Source organism: Felis catus, chromosome C1 (assembly GCF_018350175.1).
Source record: "Felis catus isolate Fca126 chromosome C1, F.catus_Fca126_mat1.0, whole genome shotgun sequence".
Classification (NCBI taxonomy): Eukaryota; Metazoa; Chordata; class Mammalia; order Carnivora; family Felidae; genus Felis; species Felis catus.
Window position 1 is genome coordinate 36,958,202 of NC_058375.1, and position 19,216 is coordinate 36,977,417.

The window sequence follows — 19,216 nt, forward strand, 5'->3', positions numbered from 1 at the left end:
AACTTTCTTCCTGGAGCACCAGCATCATTACCCCCTGTGGGACCAGCCAGGCACAGCCACAGTTGAGGGTTGTCAGACAGAACTGATTTCATTTATTGAACAGACCACTGGAAGAGCTCGGTCCAATGACCTGTCCATGCCCACATCCACTCCCACTGAAATACTGGAGGGTTCTGGAGCTGCTCAGAGGTGAGAGGGCACTTCCTCCCTAACACTACCCACCACATCACCCTGCCTACTTGGCCCAAACTCACCTTCCAAAGGGGGTGAAGGCATGAGCTCCACACGGACCACTCCTGTGACCAGGCTGAGAGAGTGGGGGCATTGGGGTGCAGTATGCACTTGGGAGGATGTATCTGGACATTCACTTAGACTGGGGGACAGGCGGTCTCGGGGTTTCAGGCCCTGAAGACTCCCACAGTTTCAAGGGTCCTTTGGACCTCTGCCTAGTTCTTCCCCAGTGGACATAGCCCTTGCCTTTTTATGTGTTCATTCCTTACTTTATTCTGCTCTGATCCCCACACCACTCTGTGCCGGGCTCTGCCAGGCATTGAAGATGCGATAGCCCTGCCTTGGGGAGATCGTGTTGGGGAAGCGTTGGTGGTGGGCCAAGGGCTACCACCCTCCCCACAGCCCAGGTTCCACTTCCCCCCTTCCCACCCCTTCCACCCATGGGCATCTTTCAGGGTGCTTCAGGTAAGGATTAAAGATGGGCAGGAGGAAGGGTTTCCTTATTGAGCAAGGAGGGGCCGCTGGGCCCAAGTTATGTTGATGATAATGACGTTGAGGGAGTGGAGAAGGGTAAGTGATCAGGCAGGAGGGAGGTGGAGGGGAGGGAAATAGAAGGAGGGGGACTTCCCTCAGGCTGGAGGAACCACAGGCTCCACAACTGGCCAGCATTTATGAGTGGAGGTCTGTCCCACTCTGGTCAGGGAGCTGGTCTCTGTGCCAAGGACAGCAGAGGGTAGAGCCTTGGGTGGGGAGAGAGGAGCCCTGACTATAAGGCCTGGCTGCACAACCTCTCACCACGGGACTCGATGAGTCCTTTTTTCTGGAGGGCCTCAGCTTTCCCATCTGTACAATGAAGTGGCCTCTCCCACTTTTGGTTTGGTTTTGCAACGTCTGCTGGGTACGTCCTCTGGCCCCTGCTCTTGAGAGGAGGAAGGTGACAAAGACCACTCAGAATGATATGGGCTGTGGGAGCACAGCACAGTCAGGGGAGGCTTCTGAGAGGAGGTGTCATCTGCACTGGTCCTTGAAGAATGAGACTCTTCCTAGCTTGTCCTTTGCTCACAAACATGAACAGAGGCCACATGGAGCAGATGTCTCTGTAGAGGTCAAACACCTGCTCCACCTTGAGGGTGTAGGTGAGTGAGGAGTGGTGTGGAGGGAGGCACAATGTTTTCTGCATAGCCACACACACGTGGGCCAGGTCCTCCTTGCCCCAAACCACAAAGATACATGGGGCCTTGACGTGACTCTCCAGGGAAAGATTGGGGAATTGTTTTTGTGTTAAATTGATGCCACTAACATTTATTGAGCACCTACTGTGTACCCTGACAGTAACTGGAAAAGGGCAACGCACAGTAGGTTTCAGTAGGATTAATAATTGTTTTATGAAAAAGGAGACTTCAGCCTGCCTGGACCCCGTGGAGGGAGAGAGGCATGGGCTGCAGGAAGATGATGGGGAGGGTGTTGTGTTAAGGGGATCCTTGGAACTGTGCCTTTCAAGATGAGGGCTTTGGATAGGCAGAGAGGAGTAGGGGGCCTCCAGGAGAACACAAGACAAAGTGTGGAGGCTGGAATATTTGAGATTGTTCAGCAGCGGTGAGAGGGTAGGGAACAAGAGGGAAGGCTGGAGGTCTTGTCTGGGGTGAGATCACAAAAAGCCTTGGATGGTGGAGTCACACACAAGAGTCTCAGGACAGGACTCAGTTCAGGAGCCACCTCCTCCTGGAAGCCTCTAGGTCACTGCCTTACCTGGGCCCCTGTCCCAGCATGATTATTTTGTTTGTCTAGGACATGCTCCTGTCTGGTTTGCTATTGCTGAAAGCCTGTACCTAAGGAGTGGCCCAAAGTTTTTGATACCCAGAAAGAATCTGTTCCAGCCCTTCTATCTAGCCAGTGAACTCTAGAAGCCCAGGGCCAAGCCTCAGGGGCTGAGGGGATCCTGTCTGTGGCTCCTGTCAGCCTGTGGTTCATTTCTGTGGCCAGGCTGGAGCAAGGGCCTGAGGTACCTCTGGCCCCCAATTCCAGAGAAACCAGTCAGTAGATCAAAAAGGGAAGCCTGCTGAGCTGCAGTCCAGAGAGAAAATCCGCATCAAAAGCCTGATACAAGGGTCCCCTGTGGAACCTCCAGTGACACCTTTGCTTCAGGCCCTGCTCTCGGCCACGTGGGATCCATTTTCAAGAGCTTTGCTCAGGCGAATGCATGTCTGGTGTCTCCAGGGCCTGGTTCACCTCTGGTTCGGACCCAGGAGGGCTCTGAGATCAGGGTAGCAGGCAGAGAGGGAGGGAGGGTAGGGGGTAACCCCTCAGCCCTGCCTCAGCCCTCCGCAGTTCCCCGGCCCCCTGACTTCAGCTTCTCCAGTGTTCTGCTCACAGTGGACAGGCTGCTTCGGGCTCCTGGGGAAGAGACCAGCACAGGGCTGCCTGAGTAGACAGATTCCAGATCAGAGCAACCCAGAGGGACCAGTGGGGAGAGAGGGGAGTCCCAGGGACAGTTTCAGCTGAATTTAAAGAGGCACGGATGGTCAGAATGGCTCTTCAAGAGGACAGCAGCATGGTGGGGGCAGTTACAGGCAGGACTCGGGGCTGACTGCCTGGTTTCAGTTCTGGCCCCACCACTTCCTAGCTGCCTTACTTAATCTCTCTGTGCCTCAGTTGCCCCATATATAAAGTGGGCCTAATTACAGTACCTCCCTCATGTGGCTGTTTTGAGAATGGAACAAATTAATATATGTAAAGTGTTTGGAGCAGGGTCTGGAATGGGGCCTTTTGCTGGGATTAGGCATCCCACCACTGGCAGTAGATGCTGTGGGCGAGGCCCATCTTTGAGAAACTCCTGCCCTAGAATTTTCCAGTGTGTGGAGGTAGGGGAGGAGGAAGATGTTCCATTTCAGTTACCAGCTCTGAGAGTTGGATTCCATCATGGGAGAAGAGAGTGAGAAAACATAAACTGAGACATGGGACCAAGGGTCGGTCCCAGTGTCCATGCCGGGCACAACAGAGAAGCCCTGAGGTCAAACAGGAGCCCCGCTCAGCTTGGAGCGAGAAGGGTTTTGACCAAACACATGGAAGAACTGGCTAACTCTGCTGGCTCCCGGTCACTGGGGACACCTCTTCTGCATGTCCCTCAAGGCTTCTCCCTGGGCCCCCCAGAGCTGCTCAGCCAGAGAGAAGAGGTGGAAGATGGATTCTGGAGTTTTTAAAACTTACCCTCTTTATTGCCATTGGTGCTGGATCTTCCCTCCCCATGGTCTGGCCCCGGGTGGGGGTGAATTCTCAGGCTCCCTGCATGATAAGATCACCCCAAGCCCCCTGGTTACTAAGCCATTCTCAGATCAAGTCCTGCTTTGGGAAGGGAAGACCTGCCTGTTGTCTCATCTCCATCCCTGCTGCTGTCTTCACTCCACCACATTCCTTTAGGCCTCTCACATGATCTGGGCTGGTTTGGGAGTGGAGATGGGAGAAATGGGCCCTTGAAGGGGAAGATGGCAAACTTTTTGAGGAGGTGAGGGTCGTGAGGAGAACTAGGGATATGGAAAGCCCCCCAGGATTGATGGAGATGGTAGCATGTATGTGGGGAGCTGAGATGAATTGAGGAGCTATACAGGGGTCCTGAGGTCTTAGGGGAGGTAGAGGGTTTTTATGGGGGCTCAGGAATGAAATGCGCTTGTCTGGAGATCTCGGAGGCTTTGCGGGAGTTGGAGGCTCCCTCCGGGGAGATGGGAGTTCTAGGTGCTCTGAGCTGGTTCAGGCACCTCTGGAGCAGGCAATAGGCTGGAGTCTGTTACACCGTAGTCATGGCAATACCAACACACACACACACATACACACACACACACACACACACACACACACAGCAACTAACACACACAGCCAGGATCAGTCACACACAGGGTCTCAGTTCTGTCCCACAGTGGGCCACAGACTTACACACAATGGGTCTCACACAACAGTCCTTGGAAGAGGGCTCTGCTGGGTGCTGGGGAGAGGACTCACCTATGGTGGGCAGGATGTGGTCCAGGTTGAACCGAGCCTTTAGAAAGGGGTAGGCCAAGATGAGGAACCCTGAGAAGAGAGACACAGAGGGGTTCTGTGATGGGGAAGGGGCCTGGTTAGTGCAGGCTGCATGGGGCTGTGGGTAGGCTGTGAGCCTGGGGGTGGTTTATGAGGGTGATATGGATGGGCATGGGAGGAGCATGAGTGTGCAGGTTGGGACTGTGAGTGCGTAAATGTGAGCCTGTGGGAGTTTAGGGGGGCGGCTCCCCATCACCCAGCCCTAAGAGGGGGCAGGGAGTAGTGCCTCTTTGGAGAAGGGGCTACAGGCTGTGAAAGCCCGGGCTCCCGGCTCCAGCCTTCCCAGGTGCTAAGCATGTTCTCAGCTGGCTGGAAGTGGGCCCAGCTACATCACCACCACCACCACTCCTCTGCCCCAGTCTGCCCCAAGCCTGGGAGCTTCTTAGCATGCTCCTTCCCACCCAGACCTGTGGATGGGTTAGCAGAAGAGTGGACCCTGCCCTGCCCACCTGCATTTCATCCCCAGACCAAGTGTCTGTGGCTCTTGGCAGGAGTTTGCAGGTACAGATGCCAAGAACCCACCCTTCTGGTGCTTCTGGCCCTGCTTTTGGCCCAGGGTGGTGGAGTGGGGAGGGACAGTACTCAGCATCAGTGCAGGGATATCAGTGGGACTGGCCCAGATAGAGAGATGGATGGATGCCTGGACAGATAGACAGATGCCCTGCCAAGAAATACCAGGAGAGAAAAAGAAACGCTTTGAGTTGGATCCTCTCTTGGCTCACAGAGTGTCCCACTGAGACCTCTGTCCTCTTTTACCTGCCCCCTGTCAACCCACCCTCAACAGGCTTATGAATTCCACCAAAAACCCAAGAGCCCAGGGCTTGGGACTAGAGGGCCAGAGGGGAGCAGCCAGAGAGGAGCATGACGACCAGCTCCCTTCTCCCAGTCTCCCTACCCCAGGCAGAAGGAAGCTTACTCCAACCCTCCCCTGCCTCCCTGCGCCCCCGACGGCTGCTTTGCTCACATCTCTTTAGCTTCTATGGTCCCCAACCAATTCCTAGTAAACCAACCCTTGCCTCCATTTCTCATTCACTTGACTATGCCCCCCCGCTCCCCCTCCAAGCCCAGCACCTGCTCACCCAGACTGGCAGCGCCAATAAAGATGCCACCCACGGCGGCTGCAGCTTTGGACACGGACACACCGATGATGATGCTGCCAGCCACCAGGCCGAGGGCCACACAGGCTAGCTGCAGGCAGCGGAAGTCTCTGCTGCTGATGGGGATGTCCATGCAGGCCTACCCAGGGTACCGTCTGTCCCCTCTTGGATGTATCTTTGCTGGAGCTCCGCCTTCAGAGTGGGAGTTTCTGGTCAGGAAGAGTCGAGGCTAGTAACCTTATCCCACAGCTCTCCCAGGGGCCCCCAGCCACACCTTGACCTAGGATCCCTGCCAGGTCACCCCAGCCTACTCTTCCTCCCCGGAAGGCCCCTGAATGTGGAGGCCACTCTTGGGACTCCTGCCTGGCCACATCCTGCCTTGGCTGCCAGAGTTCTGGAGAGCCGGGCCTGCTGTACAGGGTTCTCCCCTGTTAGCTTCCTCTCGGGAGAGCTTAGCCTGAGCTCTCCTGCTCAGGATATCCTGCCCTAGCTCCCTGGAACCTGCTTGGCTGCCCCTGGGCCTTGGCCTATTAAAGTTTGGCCTATTAAAGTTTAAAGCAGTGGGGGAGGTTGGTCCAGGGGACACGGGTTTCTCGGAGAAGCGGACAGCAGGGAGGTCCTGAGTTATTCATGAGACTGCAACACGAGCTGCCACCTGTCCCAGATGCCCACGAGGGCACGCAGCCCGGGTTCCACTGCTGGAGGGGGCAGGGTGGACTGGTGGCTTCATGCGGGGTTTAGCGGCCAGGGACGCGAGGAGACTCTCCGGCTACATGCTCAGGGCCCACCCTGCTGTCTTCGGCCATTTGGCACGCGAGACCTCTGCTCGGGGACTCGGAGACAGGCACAAGCATGAGACACAGGGGGCCTACAGGAGGCTCAGAGGCCAGAACAGTGACTGGGACAGGAGGAGAAAAAGAGGTTCACGCTTGCCCCCTTGCTCCTCCCCCAGCCTGTCAACCTCTGGTCTCCTAAGGGGAGCAGGGCTGAGGGGTCCTGATTTGAGGCTGATCTCAGGGGACCTCCTTCTCCTCAAGTAGGTTTGGTACCCACCCCCCTTTTAGTTGCCAGTGGGCTGGGAGGGATCCCTGGTAGGGGGCTGAGAGGGAAGAGCAGGGGTGGGGAGGCATGAGATAGGAGGAAGATAAATATGGGGAGAGGATTGGCAGGGGTGGAGTGTCAGCAGCCGGGGTCAGGAGATAGGGACATGGCTGGCACCTCTCGACCTCCTCTGCCCGGCCTATCTGACCTACTTGCAGTACCTACCAGTTAGAGGCTGGGCATTTGTAGCCCTATCCCACCCCAGACACAGCCCTCGCCACTGACTGCAGTCTCTGGGCCTTTGTGGATAAGGACCTCCCCGATCCCAGAATCTGGGCCTGCTCCTATGCCTGCACCTAGGCACCTGGGCACTGTTCCCAGCGTCCCATCACTGGCCCCACTGGCCTCTCTTTGTGTGCCTCTGTCTCCCTGATGATGTCTGCCACCCAGCATAGCCAGGCCAAGGTCCTCCACCTCCATAGCTACCCCCTGCCCCTTGCTCTTCCCCTTCTCTGCTGCCTTCTGCTGAATGTCTGCTTAGCTGTCTGGAGAACGCCTCCTTCCTGCAGGACCCTGCTTGGTCAGCCCATGCTCTGTGGAGCTGTTCCTGACCATGCCTGAGGCGGGGGGGGGGGGGGGGGTTGCTGCCTACCGCTGCTCCTGTGTCCACCATGCTGAAGTGCCCACCATCTGACCTCATCCTCTGTCTCCTCTGTGGACTGTGAGCCCCTCAAGGGCAGACTCAGAGTGAGCTCCACAGAATGCCATGGCTAGAAGGGACTCGGGTGAGGCTTCTGAACAAAAGGTAGAGTTCAGGGAGGGCTTAGACCTGCATGACCACCTCAGGTCCTCAAAGAGGAAGGCTACAGGCACCCTGGGACCTCTGCCTCTAACAAGGGGCTTTTCGTGGGTGGGGGTGGGGGCCTGAGAAGGCCAGGGTCACCTGACTGAGCTTCAGCTGAGGGAAGGCACTGCCAGGAGGCTGGAGAGAAGCCTGAGGCAAAGACAGGTATGAACTCAAAGGTACATAGAGAGGAGGGGTGACTGCAGAGCACCAGGGGGCCCCAGGCTGTGTCCCTGGGCCCCAGAAGAGGAAGCCCCTGGAGGTGGGCATTCCCCAGTTACAGCGGCTGCTGCCAACGTTCTCTGTGCTTCTCTCCAGGATGAGGTCTGATTATTCCTCTAATTAGGCATCAAATGACAGCCCATGTCTCTGTCACACATAATTGACCCCCCCACTTACTAGTTTTAGAAAGAGCTGTCAAAATAATTGTTTATGAAAATGTGTTCTGAGATTTTGAGCTTTGGGAATCTCAAAGCCCTCACCCCCGTTAAGTGTTTGCATAACTCAGGCTGGGCAGGGTGTAAAGCCAAGGGTGGCTCCCACACCGTCAGTGAGACAGGCACCTCACACTGTGGGTTTTGGGCCAGCCACTCCACCGCCTGAACCTCACTTTGCCCATCTGGTGAAGGGGGATGGGGATGGCAGAGGCTGGAGTCAGGAGGGCCTGCACATTGTGAGTTTCAGCTTCCAGAAGAATACTCTGACCTCTAAAAACTGGAGACCAAGGCTAAATTAGAGGGTTTGGGGTTTTTGTTTTTGTTTTTGTTTTTTTGACATTGTAAATTCCTCAGGGCACAAAGTCAGAGGAGGAAATACGGAGGAGAGACACATGAAGCCATTATCAGTTACAAGATCACAGAACTACAAATCCATGCAAGCTCCTTTATAGAACAGATGGGGAGACTGAGGCATGGGGAAAGGAAGGGTTGCCCCAGAGACCTTGAGAGAACCTGTGTCCAGATTCCCGGCTCAGCTCAGAAGTACTCTAGCATTTCTTTGTCTCTGAATTTCTAAATTGTCTTATTTGAGGTGGGAGGAATTGGCAACCCCACCATCAGAGGGAGGCACTGTGTTCAGTCAAGGCCTCCATTTTTTCCATCACGACAGGGGAGTGTCATTAAAGGCTTCTTAAAACCTTTGGATGCCCATTCATCCATTGGTTATCTTAAAACCTTTGTGACGCCCACTCTTCCATTGATTAGAAATATAGAGAGGAAGGCTTGCCAATTCTTTCCTCAATATAGGCTGTTTCATCTGTGAAAAAGAAAATACAAGCCTGTCCTTGGGTGATGTGTTTCCTACAATAGGTAAGGAGATGGAGGTCCAAGTCACTAGAGACTGATCACCCCACCTGTTCCCCACCCTGCGAGCATCAGAGCCCTCCTCGCTGAAGTCTGGGTCCCCCAGGCCTCTGGACTCGGGGGCTGTATAGGCCATGGGTCATCTCTGTCTCTGGGCAAGGCCGGGGTTGGAGTGCCTGCCTCTGCTCCTTCTTTCCCAGAGGTGCCAAGTCCAAGGCTGGCCTGGGGTGGGGAGGAAGAGTGGGTGGAAGGCCTCAGTGTGGTTTAGTTCTGTTTATTTTCCTTGAGAGGTGAGGACCCTGGAAAAGAGCGTGATTAATGCACTGATCCCCTGGGGGACGGGCAGCTTTCCCAGACTGTTCAGAAGCTAAACTCCGGGGAAGTGGCTTCCAAGGCAACTGCTACCATGGCAACAAGAGTGCCAGCCGTGGGGGGACCTTGCTCCTCGCTCCCCTCCAGACCTAAGCAGCTGGAGCAGTTGGCACGGGACCAGGGCACTGCTGTTCGTGGAACAGGGGTTTTGGGCCAGGAGGGAGGAGGGTGCCCCAGAGCTCAGGCAGGTGGACACCCACAGGGAGAAACACTTGGCCCCTATGCCCAGGGCCCAAACTAGGGGTCAGATAGGAGTCTTGCTAACTAGATTTGAGGCAGGAGACCTGAGGTCTAGGACATGCCGGCTGGCTGGGACCATCTTTCTCCTAAGGCCCAGTCCAAGCCTGAGCCCTAGAGCTAGGGGACTGGCCACCCAGTTAAAGGCCTCAGAGCCCCCCTCAGTGTGTCTGCCATGCGTCTCTGCCCAGCAGAGCCAGGTACGTGGCCTGGGCCTCAGAAAGGGCAGGGACTTCCCAAGGCCACCCAGTGAACAGTAGCAGAAGGACTAGAACAGAGGACCCCTGAAATCCCCAAACTCAGACTCTGCTCTGGGCACCACAGCAGCCCCTTGGGGACAGGGACCCCAGCCCCGAGGGGCAGAGCAGCCTGTCAGTAGGAGGACCCCACAAAGGGCTAGAAGCCAGACCCACCTGGAAAGCCCAGATCCGTCTCCACCCACACAAGCCAAGGAAAGGGGGAAAGCTCATCTCCATCACTGGCACCGAGTGGAATAATTCTGCCCTAGGAGATGGCAATAAAAACAACTACAACTATCACAGCCAACCTATACTGCGTACTTGCTGTGTGTGTCTGGAACTGCTCTAACACTTTGTTAATCAGTCCACAATTTCACAACAGCACCAAGAGGTAAGCAGCCCCAATTGTTGGTTGAAGAAACTGCCGCCCAGGGCAGGAACTTGCCCAGGGCACAAAGCTAGTTAAGTAGCAGGGCTGGGAGTTGAACCCCTGCAGTGCAGCTCTGGATCTCAAGTCTCTCTTGGGAGAATTCCATCTCTGTCTTCCTACCTATACAGCAAGGTAATTTTTTCCTTTCTCTGCTCAGTTCTAAGTCGGGTAACATAATGGTACTTTACCTCATATGAAAATTAAATGAGATAATGCCTAGAACTTTCTCTGCAAGCAGCTGTTCCTTAGTAAGCACACACTAATGCCAGCAAAACCAAAGTAGGCACTGTAGCATTTAAAAGCAGAGCCGTGAAGGAGGAGAGGGGCCTTGCCGGTTGGACTGGGGTGGGGAGGCAGGCTTGTAGAGGGCACAGCACAGCCTGAGCAAAGGCTTGGAGGCACGAGAGCCGGCTGGAGCTACATGCAGCTTGGAGTCGGGGGCGCTTGGTCCAGGAAGCCCCTGGAAGTCCCATCCCAGCTGGCCAACCTGAAGGACTGACTGGGCTGGTGCTGGAGTTGGACAAAACTCGTATCATGGCTCTAAGCCCCCAGGGACTGGGAGACTTTGGGCCCAAAGTCTCCGATTCTGCAGGCCTGTTTCTCTAGCCCATCTCACTTCAGGTAGAAGACAGGATGTGAGGGTGGTAACAGTTACTGGGAAGGGAAGACAGTCAACAGAAAGTACGTCAGCATCAACACGGAAGCACCCACACTGCAGGAGAGCCCCTGGAATGAGGAGCTCCCGATCCCATCACCCCTCTCTGCTCTCCATGGGGAGAAAATCTGCCAGCAGCACCTTGTGCACTGCCCTGACCCCTCGGACCTCCCCTTGCCGCCCCCTTCCCACCCCTGCCCTCTCCAGTGTGGCTCTGAGGATGACACGGGACGAAGCACAGGAAAGCCCTTTTGCACAATGGACACAAGAGCCATGGCTGCGAGGTGCCAGTTTTCTTTGTTCCAAGTCTGGCACAGTCCGGAGCACACAACACCCCCACAACAGATCCTTGAGAAAGGCTTAGTGCTGCTCCAGACAGATGGGAGCTTTGTTCCTGCCTGGGCACAGAGCACATCTAATAAAATACTTTTTGAAGACGGCTTGTGTAATGGTTACTGATAGGCACCTCTTCCGTCTGATGAGGAGACCCTAGGGGGCAAAGGCTGCTTCTCACTCATCTCTGGGTCCAGGCACAGAACAGGAGATTCACAAATGCTGATGAACTTCATTTCTTCGCGTAAAAAGGAAGAGCAATGATATCTCCTTCACCTGTGTCGCGGGTCCAATGAGGGGCTAGATTGAGAGGTCCCAGATTGAGAGGTCCCACCAGGCGCACCTTCTCGGCACAGGGCTGGACTCGGCCCCTCTCCAGGAGGCCTGTCTCCTCAGGTTTACAGGGGCAGAAAGGACCATCAAGAAGGCCACAGCTAAAATTTAAAACAGTTTTATTAAAACAAGCACATTGTATAATAGCATTGTCGTTTGGTGTAAATGTCTTGTCTGACTTGTACAAATCGATTTTCTCTAGGTAGCTGCGCAGCCCAGCTTATCTGACGCCGGATGTGCCTTCACTCTCCGGCAGCAGGCACCCGCGCCGCCTCCGATCTGGTGCCACGTCAGGCGCACGGCTCCTTCTAACTGCCCTGGACTGATGCTGCCCTCCAGCAGACACAGCCTCCAAGTCACGCATCATCTCAACAGCTTAAAACCAGTTAGAATAATAGGAAACAGCTGATTAAAACCTTTCACATGCATGGACATTTGAGGAAGAGCGAGCCATTACGTGCTCTGGAAAATCCACGGGCTCGCAGTGGGAGTTGAAAGTCCCATCTTTGCTGGAAATGCATGGTTAAAAAAAACACATTTTTTTAAATGAAATAATACGGACTTCAGCAGCAATCCCAAACAAGGAAGGGGATGATAAATGAGGGACACGTTTTGGTCCCGGCAAAGAAAGATTATGTGCTTCTCCAGCGCTACAGACTGGAAGACTGATCTGGCCTCCTGAACGCAGAAGGCTCCCTGCCCTCTCCTGAAGTGAGGGGATGGCTTTGTTCAGCCAGGGGAGGACATCCGGAGGACAGAGGAAGGTGGAAGGACCAGCGGGGGATGGAGGGGGGGGTGACAGTGCAAAGAGAAGAGAGAGCCTCTGTCAACTGCTGCTTCTCAAGGCTGGCTCCCTGAAGGCTGCAGCCCCAGCCGCCACTGCCGCCTGCTGCCCAGGAGAGCAGGCTGCATCCCGGATCCGCAGGCGGGTGAGCAGGTGGGCAGGAGCCCAGCAGAGATGTCCCTGCCGCAGGCGATTATGCAAAGTGACAAGTGATTGCTTTCCTTTTCAAAGACAACCCCTTTGGAAAGAGCTTTTTCCTTGAGGACTCTGGGGAAATGGGGGGTTGGGTGGCCTGGACGGAGCCACAGAGCAGCTCGCTCTACTTGCTCTGCAGACTTTGGCCAAGCCCGGGCAGGCTGAGGTCCTGGAGGTTGTGGCTGGAGTGGGTCAGAGTGTGGTGGGAGTTGGACACAGTTCCAGGTCATCACTGCGGCCTGCCTGGGCCAGGGCCCTCCGCCGGGCCAGGCGTGACTTGCATGGAGGAGAAAGCCTCACCGAGCACAAGCCCTCAGCCAGGGACTCCTCTGCCAGCTCGTCTTCCTCGCGCTGAGAAAGCTGGCGGTTAAGGGCGATGGCCTCAGCCGCGAAGAGTGTCAGGTCCATCGTGCTGCTATTTCTAGAGGGGCGGGCAGCACAGAGCAGAGGGAAGAGGGGCTCAGCGCCCTGGCTGGCTGCCCCCCAGACCCCCGGCAGCCTTTTCTGGGTGGCTTCCCCCAGAAGTCATTCTTGCCCGGGTTCAGAATCTGATTTCACTGAGGCTGGAATGGCTTTGAGCCCCAACTACAGTCCTAAGACTTCAGAGTTGGGACAAATGCCCCCTTCTATTCAGAACACCCTCCTCTGAGCTCTCATGCTCCACACCCAGCTCTCCCAGAGGAAAGGCGCGGCACACGAAGTGCGCACCCATATATCCCCTCTCCCCTGTCAGGGCATAGAGCGCCAAGAGCAGGGGCTGTGCCTTTATGTCTGTGTCCCCAGGGCTCAGCTCAGGGCTAGCCTACAGCAGGCACCGTGGGTCTACCAAATACATCCTCTAAGGTGGACCAGAGGTTTGGAGCCTCAAGGCCCCTGGACACAGCTCTAGAGAATCAGCTAGGAACCAAGCTGGGCAGTAGCATTCTGGCTCACATGAATGGAGACTACAGTGGTGTAAGACCTCCCTGTGTGACTCCCAGAAACTGGTCATGAGGTTGGTTCCTGGAGGGGTCCCCACAACGTGGTAGCCCTGGTCCTTTGGGAATAGGGCAGTGCTCACTAGGAACATGACCTAGTGTTAAAAGGACTAGAGTCCAACAGATCCGGGTTCAAAGTCCAACTCCCAAGGCTACTGTGTGGCCCTGAGTAAGTTACCATAATCTCTCTGCTCTCAGTTTTCTCATCCACAATATGGGGGTAATAGGTAAACCTCTCTTTTAAATTTATCCTACAGATTATGAATAGCATCTCTGCACAGCTCTTAGCAGCATATCTGGCACGTAGTATGTATTTACTTTCCAGTGGCCATTCCTATTGTGCCTAGTGGTGACAGGACAACCCGTCCCAGCACTTTACAGCACCTCCAGCCTGCTACTACAACCAGAGCAGCAGTAGGAAACCCTGGGGTGAATAACCCACAGAGAAGGTCTTTGGACTGTAAATGGTGATTTCTAGTTAGGATGTGAGTGGATATGGAAACAGGTTTTTCTCCTGCAAGAGGCCTCCTTGCAAGGACTTGCAAGGCCTCCTTTCAAGAGGCCTTGAAGGAGCTGCAGGGCAGAGGAGGCCATGAGGTGGCAGAAGAGAAGAGGGGAAAGAGGAAGAGACGTGCAGAGTAGGCAGACTGGGGAGCCCCTCCAGGAGGAGGACACCTGAGCCTAGAGATGGGCTCCCTGTCCCCACCTCCATCCCAGTGTGGCTGAAAGTTTGAGGGACAGTCAAAGCCAAAGAAGGGGCATCGGGCATTTACCTCTGGAGGATTCGCGGCGTGGGGAGTCCCCTTTCTGGAGCTTGCTAGAATGGGAAGGACAGACGCGGGGGTAAGCACTGTTCCCTCCCTCAAGAGCTGCCCCTGCCCACCCCAGCACAGGGTGAGTACATTACTAGAGGCTCCTGGCCCAGCACAGAGACTTGGTCGAGCTTGCCTGTGGGGTCAGACCTTCCAAGGAGAGAGCAAGAAAGGCCCAGCTTGAACCCAGCTGCCTCTGCATGGAGAGCCACTCCCTGTGCCTGGCAGAGTCCTAACCTTCCTCCAAGACCCAGCCTGAGGGTCGCTTCCCCTGTGAAGGAAGCATTTATACTCCCACCCATGCCACCTCCCTCCCCCTGTCCCAAGCAGAGGCTGGACCCTTGTCCTTTTGAGAAGCATTCGTTACACTATCACATCATTTATTCCTGTCTCCTTCTTCCCACTAGAACATGAAGACAGGGATTGGGTCTTGCTCATCCCAGGATTGCAGAGTCCGGCATGGGGCAGGTGCTCAGTAAAGACAGCAACTCTTGGGTGGCTGGGAATTAGCCATTCAGAGATTCCTGGATTGGGTACCCCTGTAACATGGGGCTGGCAATGTTTGCTCCCTTCCACTGGCAGGGCCACTGAGGTTGGGTAGGGCCTGGCAGACCAATGACACAGTGAATCACAGGAGGTGTAGCAGACCCCTTAGAGGGGCAGATGTCAGGTACCGTGACTAACTGAGGAGGACGGTTAAAAATGTCTCCTGGTAGGGGTGCCTGGGTGGCTCAGTCGGTTAAGCGGCTGACTTCAGCTCAGGTCATGATCTCATAGTTTTGCGAGTTCCAGCCCTGCATCGGGCTGTCTGCTGATGGCACAGAGCCCGCTGCAGATCCTCTGTCTCCCTCTCTCTCTGCCCCTTCCCTGCTCTCGCTCTCTAAAATATAAACAAACATTAAAAAAAAATATTTTCTAGTAAGGACTTGGATCTTTAGTTTGGGGAAACCACCACCGTTGCCTTTTAGGCAAGCTGCACTCCAGGACCACATGGAGAACCTATGTGCCCCCAGTGCATCCTCACTGCAAGCAGGGCACCAAGGCCCTGCTTCTGGGCATTCCCAGCTAATGATATGTCTGTATAAGGGGAGGGTACCACAGACCCCAAATGCCAATACCAGACCGTGTGCCTCTGCCAATGGTAGGATGCATGAGCCAAATCCCCCAGAGGCCTCTGTCCATTCCTGAGAGGCATGGGTCAGTTAGGAGCTTCGTCTGAGGCCAAGATTAGAGCCAAGTCTATGACCAGTACGTGGCTCCTTCAGTGGCCAGTTCGCTCCATATGTGCAGGGACTGAAGCTGCCGTATAGTCTCCCTCCAGCTGAAGTCAGACACCTGGGCTGCTGTCCAGTACTTGCTCCTATAAAAGCTTCCTCATGGCCACACTCCAGGCCCGAGGAGGTAGATGGCCACCCTGCCCTGGGTTACTCACCCCCTGCACCCAGGGGTGCTGCAGAACTTGGGCGGCACTCAGTCTCTGCTTTGCATCTCGAACCAGGAGCTTGGAGATGAGGTCTTTGGCCTCGCTGGAGATGTGTGCCCAGTCCTTGTCAGGAAACTCATACTTGCCTTCCTGGATGCTCTCAAACAGCTTGTTCTAGGTAAAGAAGATTCCTCCTGAGGCCACACTACCAGGGAATAAGCAGGATGTGGCTGCCATTGATTTGGTCACCCCAGGTCCCATTGACCTCAGCTGAAGCTGCAGCTCAGGGCTTGAGGATGCCACAGGCCAGGGCCCTCCCCGGCTCCCCTGTCCCCACTAAATCATCAGGCCACGCAGAATGCCCCTGGTGGGCACAGATGGCTAGGTCACCTGGGGGGCTAGGTGGGTGACACCTGGGGAAGACCAACTAGGGAACACAGCCCCAATTCCTTAGCCCTTCGTAAGGGGCCCCCACAAATGGGTTCCTCGCAACCTGTCAGGTCTCACCTCCCCCACCCTCAACCTTACAATTCTACCCTCCTTCCCCATACACACGCCGCTGTTTCACACCTCTGTGTCTTTGCTGGCGCTGCTGCTTCTGCTTCTATTCCTTGCCCCTCTGTCCCTGGGCTAGACTCATGTTTTAAGACTCAGCTCAGGTATGGTCTTCTCTAACAATCCTCCTCTGAGCTCCCAGCTGGGCTGAGTGCCCCACTGTCTCTCTCTCACCCTGTCACTGGCCCTTGGACAAAAGAGGGAAGGGGCACTATAGACCCCCTTCCAGAGCAGGAACAACCCTCAGCCCAGTCCTGCTAGGCATCCCACAAGCACGCTGACCCCCGCCCAGCAGGCCCTGTGCAGGGGGTACCGGTGCTGTGCTCACCTGGCACACCCTGCAGACCTCTCCCCGGTCCCAGCCACAGTCGGCCCCGCAGTGACCTACAAAGGGGGGGTAGCCACTCAGCATGATGTAGAGGACCACGCCCAGGCTCCACAGGTCACAGCGCTTGTCGTAAAAAGTGGCCTCGTCCCTGAAGACCTCCACCACCTCCGGGGCCATGTATTCTGCGGAACCACACTGTGGGGGCCAAGGTTGGGGAGGGGAAATGGCAGAGAAGGGAGAGGCTTAGTCACAGGGAGAGGAGATGGCGAAGAGCAGAATGAAATGGCACTTGAGCAAGAGGATGGGGTTGCAGAGCAAGAAGCTGTCAGGAAAGCCACCAGAGGGCTCGCCTGATGCCACCAAGGCACTTAGAAAAGCTGGGCCAACTGAACATTTGTAAATGGAATCCTAGCATTCCTCACGATCACATGACCAGTTCCAGGTCACTTATCTTTTCAGGTCCTTCTCCAGTGGTCAAGAAACTGCAGGAGTCTCTCTGCCTCAGCTCTCTGCAGACAGTCACCTAATATACAGGCACCTGGCTGTACCAGGGGCATGGCTCTGGGAGGGGGTCTGTGGACATGTAATCCCATAAGGCAAGGAGTTCTTCAGGTGAAGCCCTGCCAAGCTTCTCTGTCATTTTAGACCAAGGAGGAGTAAGAATTTAGAATTAAGAGTCCATCAAAGCTGGAACAGCTCTTAGAACAAATCCAACCTCCCTGCTTCTCCCATTTACAGATGGGAACACCAAGGACTAGGATGGGGCAGGGATTTGGTTCAAGCACATCAGTGGTAACCAAGTATAAGAATTCAGGATTCCTTCCTCCCATCCTTGCATGGAAAATGCTGATAAAAACAAAACAAATACTTTTTGCTCCCTTCTTCATTATTTCAAGCTCGCCAAGAGATACCTCCCTGGCCTCCAACACACACACAACTAATTACATGGGAAGATGGGAAATGGAGAAAGGACTTTCTGTTATTGGTAATTAGTTAATGACTTTGAGAACAAGGTAGTTCAGTGTAGTAGAAGCTAATATGGAAACATTTCTAATAATGTTGATTAGAATAAGACACGAGCATACTGAAATGCATGTCTTAAAAAAGGGTATTAGGAAAATTCACTTATGAAGCATGCAAATCTCAAAAGCCTCACAATAATTGCAGTACATCAGGTGTGTACAAGAGACGTCTTAGGGGGCGCCTGGGTGGCTCAGTCGGTTGAGCGTCCGACTTCAGCTCAGGTCACGATCTCGCGGTCCGTGAGTTCGAGCCCCGCGTCAGGCTCTGGGCTGATGGCTCGGAGCCTGGAGCCTGCTTCCGATTCTGTGTCTCCCTCTCTCTCTGCCCCTCCCCCATTCATGCTCTGTCTCTCTCTGTCCCAAAAATAAATAAACGTTGAAAAAAAAAAATTTAAAAAGAGACGTCTTAGGAAGGACAGCTCCCAGCTGCACATCTGGGCATGAAATGTGAAGTGAAGGAAGCCGCAGGATAACTCAGCCAAGTGATCCTACGTGCAGGGAGCCGGGACCTCTCGGTTCGTGCCACAGAGAGACCACACTCCTGTCCTCCATCACAGGGGGACGCGCCCAGATGCTGCCGGGCACAGTGGAACTCTCAGAGCTACCATGTGCCCATGTGCAAAGGGCTGGCCTGGGACAGTGTCTGTCTTTACCTGGGTCAGGATTCAGGGCTCAGCCTGTTCTCATAGATACAATCTGTCCCGTCATTGGCAGAGGACCCACCCCACACTGTAAGTTCTTTCATCAGCAGTTAAGCACTGGCGGGGGGGGGGGGGGGTGGCCCACTATGCAGTGGCCAGATGACAACTCAGGCAGATGGCAATGATGTAGATACACTCAGTTTTCCTTCCTTAGCCCCTGTTCTGCACTCCATCTTTGGGTTGTGGGTACTCCAAATGACAGGAGCCCCGAAGGAGGTGGTACAGGGTGCCCAGCCATACATACTGGAGTGGTCAGCTCTGGTGTGGTTATGGGGGTGCAGGAGTTGTTCAGTTTCACCCCGCTGCCCAAGTCAAAGTCACAGATTTTCACCGGAGACACCTGAAAAGGAAAGCCGAAAACAAGGTTACAAATATAAGAAACCCAAGGGCAGGAGGAGACCAGTGTGACTGTGACACACTTACCCCCTCTCACTCCCTCCCCTCATGTAGGAGGGGGGACCTCTCACTGGCTCACTCTTGCTCTTGCTCTCGGGGATGCATTCTCTCTCCCTCTCTCTTTCTCTCTCTGTCTCTCTGTCTCTGTTTATATGGCCACCATGCTGAAGCCCAGCTTTATCTGTTAGGTCATGTTTGCTGTCCTTGGGTTAACTAGAAATCACCTGAGGATTTATCCTAAGGTGCCCTCTGCCCCACACCCTTCCTCACTTCCTAAGGAAAAATGTGCACGCTACGTGGTGTCAGACTGCTGTGCACTTAGTAAAACAAGCAGGAAGCCTATGGAACTCTTGCCCACAAATGGCAAATGACAAATGACAAATGATGGTATAGGTTGCAGAATCTGAGAAGTATGTATTCCTGAAAGACTCCTTGTGGCCTGTTCAATGCAGGGCATGACCTCCGGTGTCTCAGGGTGACCAACTTGTTTTTGCTTGCTTGAGACTTTGTTGTTTGAGCACCGAAAGTTATGTATCCTGGGAAAGCCTACAGGCCCAAGCAGGCTGGCATGGCTGGTCACCCATACTGGATGTTGCCCCTGAAACCACAGACAGCATTAGTCATCTCTGGAGCCAACCGGGAGGGCACTTTGTGCGCAAGCAGGAGAGTGGCCTGCGTGGTGGAGGCAGCCCAGTGAGCCACTCCAAAATGCTGGTTTTGGGAGTCCCAGCTTTAGCCGTTTAACCTGCTAGGGAAGCCAGGACAGTCTCTCAACTTTTCTTCCTCCCTTCCTTTCTTTCCTTTCCCTTCCCTTCCTCCTTCTTCCCTTCTTCTCCTTC

The 19,216-nt window shown here is 54.7% G+C and overlaps 2 protein-coding genes across 11 annotated transcripts in view; both read right to left on the reverse strand.

Annotated features, from left to right (window-relative positions):
- Window positions 1-62: 62 nt before the first annotated feature.
- KNCN (kinocilin) lies at window positions 63-10,712 on the reverse strand. Its single transcript, XM_019836932.3, has 4 exons — window positions 5,382-10,712; window positions 4,225-4,293; window positions 3,439-3,513; window positions 63-2,625 (listed from the first exon to the last, which is right to left on the reverse strand). Exons 1-4 carry the CDS (start codon window positions 5,530-5,532, stop codon window positions 2,546-2,548), a joined length of 375 nt encoding a protein of 124 aa, XP_019692491.1. The 5' UTR covers window positions 5,533-10,712; the 3' UTR covers window positions 63-2,545.
- A 574-nt stretch (window positions 10,713-11,286) lies between these two features.
- The window catches only part of MKNK1 (MAPK interacting serine/threonine kinase 1), a 42,008-nt gene continuing 34,078 nt past the window's right edge, over window positions 11,287-19,216 (reverse strand). For 8 of the 10 annotated variants that reach the window (XM_019836930.2, XM_011284805.4, XM_011284806.3 and 5 more), the window contains 5 exons: window positions 18,226-18,321; window positions 16,259-16,453; window positions 15,385-15,549; window positions 13,914-13,957; window positions 11,287-12,584 (listed from right to left, as the gene is read on the reverse strand). In XM_019836930.2, coding sequence (XP_019692489.1) covers window positions 12,356-12,584; window positions 13,914-13,957; window positions 15,385-15,549; window positions 16,259-16,453; window positions 18,226-18,321 — 729 coding nt within the window. In that variant the 3' untranslated portion in view covers window positions 11,287-12,355. The remainder of the gene's footprint in view (window positions 12,585-13,913; window positions 13,958-15,384; window positions 15,550-16,258; window positions 16,454-18,225; window positions 18,322-19,216) is intronic. The other 2 variants (XM_045035755.1, XM_006934712.4) reach the window with 2 other exon arrangements.

Bases quoted from the DNA above. Each gene is read 5' to 3' on its own strand.
- KNCN (XM_019836932.3), bottom strand. From the start codon at position 5,532: ATGGACATCCCCATCAGCAGCAGAGACTTCCGCTGCCTGCAGCTAGCC. The intron at 3,514-4,224 runs GTGAGTCCTCTC...CTTATCATGCAG, and splicing joins CCACATCCTGCCCACCATAG to GGAGCCTGAGAATTCACCCC. The intron at 2,626-3,438 runs GTAAGTTTTAAA...TCTCTTCCCCAG, and splicing joins CACCAATGGCAATAAAGAGG to GAGCCCGAAGCAGCCTGTCC.